The 10,229-nt window shown below is 45.2% G+C and overlaps 1 protein-coding gene across 1 annotated transcript in view; it reads right to left on the bottom strand.

Moving 5' to 3' along the window:
- Positions 1-9,495, bottom strand: part of TUBGCP3 (tubulin gamma complex associated protein 3) — an 86,818-nt gene extending 77,323 nt beyond the window's left edge. Inside the window, exon 1 of the mRNA XM_029913220.1 lies at positions 9,308-9,495. Coding sequence (XP_029769080.1) covers positions 9,308-9,383 — 76 coding nt within the window. The 5' untranslated portion in view covers positions 9,384-9,495. The remainder of the gene's footprint in view (positions 1-9,307) is intronic.
- Positions 9,496-10,229: the final 734 nt, after the last annotated feature.

A 10,229-nucleotide genomic window follows, 5' to 3' on the forward strand; every position in this document is an offset into this window, starting at 1 on the left:
CACATATTTCCAGTCCCACCATCATTCATGTTTTATGTATCAAGATTTTATTTTTAGAAAGTTTTTCCAATCTCCCCAATGCCTAAACATTTTCTTGACTGAAAGCTTTTCTTAAAATTGGAACTAAAAATGGTTATGCTTCCTATATTGAAAATGATCCTTTAAACCAGCGATTCATCTTGCAGTGTAGTAAACAAGCCTATTTGAAGAAGGCTCCTCTGAGTTCATCAGCAACTAGAATAAACTTTCCTGGAGGACCTTTTCCCCAGAGTGAATTTCTTGCCAGCTTAACCAACCACTCATATGTTTTCTTCCCTTGACATAAGGAGATACAACCTATCTCACAGCTGAGTTACAAGTTTTCACTCAATATTTGTAAGTTCTCTGAAAGCCCTGGATATAAGATTCTATAAAATATATCAGAGTACATTACTGTATTATACTGATCATCAGCTACAGATTTTTCCTTCACTCTAACCGCAAGGGCACACCACAGATTAAAGGAGCTAGCTGTCCAATACTCAGCTAGAGACCATAAGCAGGCATGAATTCTATAAATATATAATCTGAACAGGAAGACTAACTCTACCTGTGTATTCCTGTGACAAAAGTTATCAGAGCAGAATTCTAAGAGTCATTAATGAGATCTCAAAAACCTAAACCATCACATCAGTGAAAATGGCCTTAGAAACAGAGGGAAACATCATCTTAGAGACTTCAAGCATGTTAGTTATTTAAAGAACAAGAAGATACCAAGAGTTCAGTCTTTAGGCAAAACAAGTTTTCCGAGAAGTGGACTTGACAGAGCTGGAAAATTCATAAGGTCTGCCAGCTTTGCCTTGGTTAATACACTTTTGGAGCTGTTCCAAGACACGGACAGTGATAACTATACTGGTGGACATTTCCTCATATTTTTCAAGCTGTACCACAGTCCAAATCCCACTAGACAGAGCATCTTACATGCCTCACTAGAACTAGAAGTTTCAATTGAATAATTTACATGACACAGATGAATTACTATAAGAGAGACTTTTTTTATAAAAATACAAAGGAAGTGACCAAATGGAAAGCTTCTTTATGCTGGAACTAGATCTACGTAGACACACTGAAGCAGCCCCAAAAATTCCAAGACAGGCATTGGAATCTCATGAAAAGAAAGCCTTCAATTCCAAGAATTTAATAAGTAATGCTCTTTCCCTGGTTACCAAAGAAGGAACTGAGTGACATTCAGATAACAGTATTGATTTCAATAAGGGATGGCATAAATAGCCAAAAAGGGGCTGTCTTACACAGCAGATAGTCACTGCCTGCAACCATCAAAAAAACCTTAAGGAACTAAGGGAGTAGTTGTAGTCTTGTGCTAAAGATCAAGGACCCAAAAGTGACAATTCTGTACAGCTGGTGTAGAGCAATCTCTTTTCCAACTGAAATTTCAATGGGAATTTTAAACAGGGAATTTATAGCTATATAAAAACTGGTTTTTGTCCAGGACACTGGAATTAAGTCCCCTAATTCTGAAAGGTGTAGACAATTATTTTAGTTTATTATTCATTTATTGTGTGATGTTATGATTAACGTGTTACATCATATATAATCATTGTATGTAAATATAGTTAAATTGTAGAATGATAGAAGTATAAGATTGATCAGTATTTAGAAGGAATAATCATGTATTCGATATCTAAGTAAGAAAGGCTGAAACACGAGACCTGTAGGCTGAGGCTTGCAAGATTTTTAGCATAGCTTTTTTAGGCCTTGGAGATAAGAAATGCTGAGATAAGTAAGGGACAGAAGAATAACCTGATGCCCTAAGATTATGGCAAAAGAGGTACCAAGTGGTAATACTGAGGAAAAAATAGCTAGAAGATTAATTTTAAAAATCACAAAATGCTGTAGAGGCACTTCTGCCTCCAACATGTGTCTTAACCACAGGATACAGGTCATGCATCAGTGCTAATGAGAATAAAGAGAACCTACACGACCTATAGAAATTGGGGGTCCCTTAAGTTCTAGGGGATACTAGACCAATAAGAAAAAAAGAGGGCTAACACTTTTCTGTACATGCACAGAATGTAGGGATAGGCAGAATCACATTATAAAAAGAAGTTGCTCAGAGCGGGGAAATTGAGTTTCCTATGAGAGAACTCCAGCAGGAACCATCCATCCTTTTATTGATGATCAATCCATGAGAGACCCATCAGACCCTAACACTATCTAGGAGGATGTATGTCTGTAGTTATAACTGGTGCATGGATATATCTAGGAGTTGTGTATGCTGTGACATTCATAGCTTTGTTGGTAACTTTATTAAAACTGATAAAAGATAGTGGACCTTTTTCTTGTGACTGTATATTTTACTTGCCTATGGTTTCATGTGTTCCTATGAGCTTTAAACAAGCAGTGATAACTCTGTTGAACTTGAGACTGTAGCCGCCAGAGCCAAACCCTCAATGATATAATATAACATCAATAAAGTTAACTTTAAATAAAAATAAAGGCTGCAAGGGCCATGGATCTCTAATGACCACAGGTAGTCTATAACTTGGTTTTAAATTTAATCTCAAAAAGGCAACATCTCCTGCTGTATAATGCCTCTAATACAAAGTTAGGGAATTCATTGCTTCAGAACTGACACACGGGGAAGAGATCTTGCCTACTGATTCAACAATACCACTTGCTGGCAGGAACTGTCATTTAAGTACTGCCAAATTTACTTTACAAGATTTAACGAGATCCCAAAACAAACTAATATAACCAAACATTAACAAGAATATGATTTGGTATATTACAAATCCTCAACACTGACCAACTAGTATAAACTGCTCTGAAACTATGCTAACATGCTTGTACATACTGACTTCTCAGTCCTAAGTTCTAGAATGTCATCTTTAAAAAAAAAAAATAGGAGACATTTGATTTTTTAGTAAAATGTTTCCATCCAGCTCAATAGCCTAGTGGTAGCAGAGGGCACCACCAGAGAAAATGCTAGTGTGACACTTGAGCTCCAAGGACCATTGGGATGCATAGACAGAGTCTTCAGCCCACTTAGGAACTGGTTGGGGGATATGGGCGGGAAGTGGGAGAGGGGAAAATGGTTCCCATATCGATGGCCTCTTGCAATCATACTCCGCCACGGGAAGAGTTCATTTCAATGCAAAGTTTTCTGGATGAGGGGAAATAGGAAATTGTAGAGGTTCCGAGGACATCCAAAACACAAAGAATGGGGGGGAGGGATAGCTCAGTGGTTTAAGCATTGGCCTGCTAAACCCCAGGGGTGTGAGTTCAATCCTTGAGGGGGCCAAATCAGTACTTGGTCTTGCTAGTGAAGGCAGGGGGCTGGACTTGATGACCTTTCAGGGTCCCTTCCAGTTCTATGAGATGGGTATCTCCATATTATTATTGGCAAGTTTAAAAGCCTTCAAAAAAGGCACCAAAAATCCAATAAAACCTAGTAAACTTTTTACAGCTGACTTACAAAATTCACAGGTTTAGAATGGAAGCACTTATACACCCCGTTAACTATAGGGGCACACAAAGATACAGACATTAACATACAAACTGCATCTTGGCTCCTATTAGAACCATATTTCTATGCTTGCAGGAGTAAAGTAGGATTCAATTGGTGAGGAGGACTCTAGCCAAGTCAATCAGTTCTTCTGAAGCCGGTATAGACTCCTAGAATTTATGGCCAGAAGAGATCATTAGATCATCTAGTCCAGTGGCTCTCAACCTTTCCAGACTACTGTACCCCTTTCAGGAGTCTGATTTGTCTTGCATACCCCCCCAAATTTCACCTCACTTAAAAACTATTTGCTTACAAAATCAAATATAAAAATACAAAAGTATCATAGCACACTATTGCTGAAAAATTGTTTACTTTCTCATTTTTATCATATAATTATAAAATAAATCAACTGGAATATAAATATTGTACTTACATTTCAGTGTATAGTATATAGGGCAGTATAAACAAGTCATTGTCTGTATGAAATTTTAGTTTGTACTGACTATGTTAGTGCTTTTTATGAAGCCTGTTGTAAAACTAGGCAAATATGTGGATGAGTTGATGCACACCCTGGAAGACCTCTGTGTAACCAAGGGTACACATACCCCTGGGGGTGAGAACTACTGATCTAGTCTGATACTCCTGGGGAAATTCTGCGCCACTGCGCAATGCAGAATTTTGCAGAAATTAACATTGTATGCGCAGAATTTCCTTTCCCCCCACAGAAATGGGCTGCAGTGGTGCTAGCCGCCACTAGGAGCCACTGGACTCAGCACAGCCCCGCTTGCACATAGAAGATTCTAGCTCCCTCCCTCCAGCAGTGGGTTCCTGGCAGCTGGAGTTCCCAGCAATCCCTGAGGGAAGGAGAGGATGACAAGCAGGAAACTCTGTGCAAGCCTGGGACCGAGCATCAGGCTGTTTCTCCCTCTAGATCCTGGGGCTTGGGGAGTGGAGGGAGAGAGTGCGGGTATGGGCCAGGAGGGCCCCACAGCTGGGCTCTGGGGATTGAGCGGGGGGCAAGTATCTGGGCTAGGGGGGCCCTGTGGTTGGACTCTGGGGAGTAGGGGATTTGGATGTATTGGCTGCAGGGGGGCGGGGGGAAGGGGGAGAGCTGTGGGTGTCTGGCCCATGGCTGGGCTCGGGGGATGGGGACAAAGAAACAGGAACTGGGTTGTCATAGGGGTTTTTTTACTCTCTACTCCCAGGAGAATTTTTGTGTCTGTATTATTACAGATATACTTGCTGACAGGTATTTTGAAATAAATTAACAAAATAACTGAAACTGGCGTGATTATGTAGTGTTATTTTGACAAATAAAATTTGCAGAATTTTAAAATATTGGGCACAGAATTTTTAATTTTTTTGGCACAGAATGCCCACAGGAATAATCTGACCTCCGTATCACAGGCCAATAAATTTCACTCAGATACTCCTGAATGGAGCCCAATAACTTCCACAAAGGCACCCAGTCTTGAGCTGATAAAATCAAGAGCTGGGGAAACCACCACTTCCCTTGGTAGTCTGTTCCAATCGTTGTTCACACCGATCATTAAAAATTCCTGCCTTATTTTCAATTTTGAAAATGTGTAGCTTCAGCTTCCAGCCTTTGGTTGTACTTATTCCTTTCTCTGCTACATTAAAGAGACCCTTAGTATCCTGTATCATCTCCCTATGAAAGTACTTATCCACTGTGTTCAAGTCACCTTTCAACCTTCTTTTGATAAGCTAGACAGATATGCTTTGCAAAAAGCGTGCACATGTCCACATTGGGGGTGTGAAACAATTTAACTAAAGTGGTTTAGAAACTAATTAATTGTAACTTCTAGTCTTGTGGTAGTGAGGAGGCATAACATTAATCTCATTTATCAAATCAAAGTTGGGGGTGGGGGGGAAGAGGAAAATAATTGTTTCAGTCTGTCATGAAGTGCCAGGAATTGGACTTTATTGTGTCACCCATGGATTGCCGAATTCTGATCATGAATAGCTTTCTGGAGTTTTCCTCCCGAACTTTAGGTTTAGCAATTTGCATGTGATCTGAATTTGCTTCTTGGGATTGGTGTCTCACTAGATAATTTCTCTAAATTTTACCTGCATCATTTACAAAACTTAAACAGAGGATTAAAAGGACAGACTTTTCTCTTGCAATGAAAGTCATGTTGCCTTTCATCAAACGTGGTATTAGCATTATGAAAGTGTTGGTCACAACTCTAGCTAATGTTGAGTTCATTTTTTTTTTTAAGCTGTATTTCTTCTAGGGTTTATTATTCAATACATACATTAGAAGTTCTTGTCTTATCTACCCTAGAAGAACTCTGTGGCAACTATAGAAATGGGGAAATTATGACATTACAAGAAACTTGTACATGTTCAATTGAGAGAGAAGGGATTTCAGTAAAACTGTTTGATTACATAGGTTTTTTGGATGTTTCTGTTAAGAATTCCATACATTCAACCCTTCAATGAAGGTATGCAAACTCAAAAACATCTCCCAGATACCCCTCAAAAGGCCTTCGACAAAACCAGGGAAAGCTAGACAGAACTTTCCTGGTACTTTAAGGAAAACAAATGTACAGCCCCTCTTCTCCACACACACTACTGTTCAGGCCTTATTTATGTATCATAAAGATGATAGTAAGTACTTTGCAGATCATCTTTTAGTTAGAGCATTACTAGTAAAGAATTCTGTCCAAAAAACAGGTTAATACCGACATTGTTGTAATACTGAGGTATTAAGGTCATACAATACTTTAACAAATCTACAAAGAGTGAAACTTCCAACAACATATGAAAATATTCAAATACTAGTAGTACAGAAGGCATCCACATACTATTTGTTGAAATGGATACGACTTGAGATGTTGTAGGTATTACAAGACAATACTATTGAGACTTTAAATAGTTCATTTGCCCAATTAGCAAATAAGTTATTTTCTCTGCCAAGGTGAAACCATTTTCCTACTAGTATGGCAGTTGGAAAAAAGGGAACAAAGCATGAGTGTCTCCTTCTCATCTCCCTCTGAGGCCAGGTCCACGCTATAAACTTACACTGATATAACTACATTGCTCAGGGGTGTGAAAAATCCACGCCCGAGTGACACAGTTATACCAACCTAACCCCCCAGTGTAGAAAGCACTATATCAACAGAAGGGCTTCTCCCATTGACATAATCCAACTCTGCGAGGTGCGGTGGCTAACTACACCGACGGGAGAAGCTCTCCCGTCAGCATAGTAGCGTCTTCACTGAAGCACTATCCCAGCACAGCTGCACCACTGCAGGGTTTTATGTGTAGACCTGTCCTAAGCAGCTGCAGGCAAGGAAGGGATTCAGCCTCTAGCAGCTACTACTACTGATCAAAGCCTGGGGGCAGCCACACAAATCTGTCTAAGCGAGTGATTCTCAACCTGCAGCCCGCTGGCTGCATGCAGCCCAACTAGCACACAGCTGTAGCCCAGCTCAGCTGTGTGCTAAAGGCCAACCCACATGGCGGGGTCCGGGTTCCCGGCTTCCCAGAGCACTGGGGTCTGGGCTACCCCATTGCCCAGCGCAGCAGGGTTGGGGTCCTGTCGTGGCTGCCAGCCCACCCTGAGTGGCAGGAGTCCAGGGCTCCCAGCCAGCCCCATGGGAGTCCGGGGCAGCCGGCCAGCCCCACATGGCAGGGGTCTGGGGTTGGCAGCCCACCAGCCCCACATGGTGGGGGCCTGGGGCAGGGTCCAGGAGCTGCTGCTGCCCTGCCACCCGGCTCCTGCAGCCCAGGTAACACACTACGGGCCGCATATATGATAAATAAGTTGAGAACCACTGGTCTAAGCTCTTGTAGACCTCATTCAGCCGATGGAAGAATTGCTTGACAGGATAGCAGCAAAGAAGAGCGTATGTGATGGGGAAGGGAGGAAAATGAGGACAGGGAATTGGAGGAGAGGGTTGGAAGTGCTCTCCTTATATATTTCTAGGAACCAAAAGAGGGAGAGGAGAGGCATGTCCTTCCCCATGGAAGAGAGTGACGAGCCCAACCCCCATCTTCCGGGGGGAGCATCTCTCTCCAGAAAGCAGCTTCTTCTTCTAAGGCCATGTCTACACTAGAGAGCTTACAGCAGCACAGCCGTACCGATGCAGTTGAGCCGCTGTAAGATCTCTCGTGTAGCCACTCTATGCTGATGGGAGAGAGCTCTCTCGTCTACATAATTAAACAATCCCCTAACGAGCGGCGGTAGCTATGTCAGCGGGAGACGCTGTCCACACCGGCGGTGTCTGGGTTTTGTTTTGTTTTTTCACACCGCTGAGCAACATAAACTATACCAACAAAGAGGTAGTGTAGACATAGCCTAAGAATCAGCAAGGGACGGGGACTTCAAAATTTAACACCTACAGGCCAAGGATCTGTATGCTCCCAGGAAGCACCCAGCCCCAGGGAGCACAGCCTTTCAGCTCAGTGTCTAGCCAGCAGGCAGCTAGCCCATTGCTCCAGCCCAGCGATGGCTGCTGCCATGCCCAGCATAGGTCATTAGCAGGGCAGAGCTACGCTACAGGAGGGGGTAACAGAGCAGGGGAAGGGGGTGAACATTCTCACAGAAGGGGTAAGTGGAACACACCTTTTAGGCAACCCCCAGGACAAGAGCCAGGCACACAGCTGTTGACAGCGTTTTGTGGCTGCCCTCAGGCTCTGAGCAGCAGAATTAAACTAAGCCCTGGTCTACACTACACACGTGTCACTATAAGGACGTCACTCAGAAGCATGGGAAATACACCCCTGTGCAATGCAGTTACACTGTTCTAACCCCTAGTGTAGACAGTGCTATGTCGACAGAAGGCCTTCTCCAACTGACATAACTACCGCCTCTCAAGCTGGTCTACACCAGTGCTTCTCAAAGTGGTGATCCGCGGACCAGTGCCGGTCCACGAGCCATCGGCTGCTGGTCCGCAACAAGTTTCCTCATAAGAGCGTCAAATAGGATAATAATATGGCACCGGTCCCTGGCACATTGGAAAAAAAAATTGCCGGTCCCCCACATCAGATAGCTTGAGATGCACTCGTCTACACTATTGCTTAAGTTGATGTAACTTACATCACTCAGGAGTGTGAAAGACATCCCCCCTAAGCAACCTAAGTTACATCAACCTAGTGCCGGCGTGTACAGTGTTTATGTCAGCAGAAAACGCTCCCCCACCAACACAGCTTCCGCTTCTCATGGAGGTAGAGTAAGTAGCATGCCAACAGGGGCACTCACCCATCGCCAATGTAGCACGGGTAGTGTAGACTTGCCCTCAGGGAGGTGGAGTACTTACACGACTGGAGAGAGTCTTCACTAAGCGCTAAAGCGGCACCGCTCCAGCGCTGTAAGTGTAGACAAGTCCTAAGTATTTTGCTGCTGCTGCTAAAGGCTGAATCCCTACCACAGCAGCACGCAAACGGAAGTTTCACTCTCTCCCCTGGGGAAAGCGGGGTCTCCCTCGTCTGGCTCCTAGAAACACACAAGGAGAGCACGTCCCACCCTCGCCATCTATTCCCTGGGCTCCTTCTCCTCCCCTTCCCCAGGGCCATGGCCAGGCACACAGCCGGCCACGGCAAGGAGCAGGCTCTCAGCCGCCGCGCCGCCCCACCCCCTCCCTTGGGGCAGGGCTCTCCAGCAACCGGCTCACGTCTGGCCGCCGCTCAGGGCGGGCACGGCCCCGCTACTCCAGTGAGGTGCAAGCTGACAGCAGCAGCCGCCACCCCCCGAGTTTCAGCCGCGGGACCCGGCGCGGGGCGGCTCCCCGTTGGGCTCGCGCTATCCCGCGCGCTCCCGGGCGAGGGGGCGGTTACCTTCGCTCTTGCCGAGGATGCGGCAGCACAGGTTCTGTAGCAGAACGTTGGGCGATTTCTGATCCGGACACGCCATCCTCACCCCGGGCCGTGGGGAGGGGGCTGGGAACCTCCCTCTGCAACTGCCGCGCGCGCGCCCTGCGCCTCACAGCCTAACGGCCGCCGCCTCCCGTTACCTAGGGCGCCATTTTAACAGAACCCGCGGAAAGCAGCGAGCGCCCACAATGCCCCTGTGCGCGGGGCGACACGGAGCGCGCAGCGCCGAACACCTCCCGCCCTCCTCGCACAGCCCCGACGGAGAGGTTCCGGGGCACAAACTGACCCCCGGGCCTCTCAGCCAGAGCCTGACCCCAGACCCACACGTGGAGTCCGTTACCATCGCAGGGGGTGGCTGGGATTAGCACAGAAATCAGGACAGGAATATTCAGATCTCCCCCCGCGATGACGACAGGGTTTTTTTGTGGGGGGGTCTACAGGGTCCCTGCCAGACCCAAGACTCTCCTGCTCCCCACCATGGTGGCACCCCAGGATTGTTTCAGGCTGGCACCCTACTTGCTCTATGTCACCAGCTGCACCACCACACAATGATGTCACCACTCTATGATGTCACCGAGCTGTGTCATGCTGCAAATGAGGGCTGGCCAAAATACAGACCATCCAGCCCCCAGGAGATTGCAAAATTCCAAGACTTCTGTTTCCATCCTGAACTGGGATGAAAAATCAAAATCTCAGCTGCCTTCTACAAATGCTGTGTTCCCCAATAGCTCCCTTCAGTTTAGCAGTGTGATTTTTATATTATACATTACCCCATATTTAATAGAAAAGTTGAAATTATAAATCTTACTCTAACAAACATCAAAAAGAAACATTTTGATAATTTCCTGTCACACATGCTTGTTATCAATTCACCATCCTGTGAAAC

This window comes from Terrapene carolina, unplaced genomic scaffold (assembly GCF_002925995.2).
Source record: "Terrapene carolina triunguis isolate 2854851 unplaced genomic scaffold, T_m_triunguis-2.0 Scaffold21, whole genome shotgun sequence".
NCBI lineage: Eukaryota > Metazoa > Chordata > Testudines > Emydidae > Terrapene > Terrapene triunguis.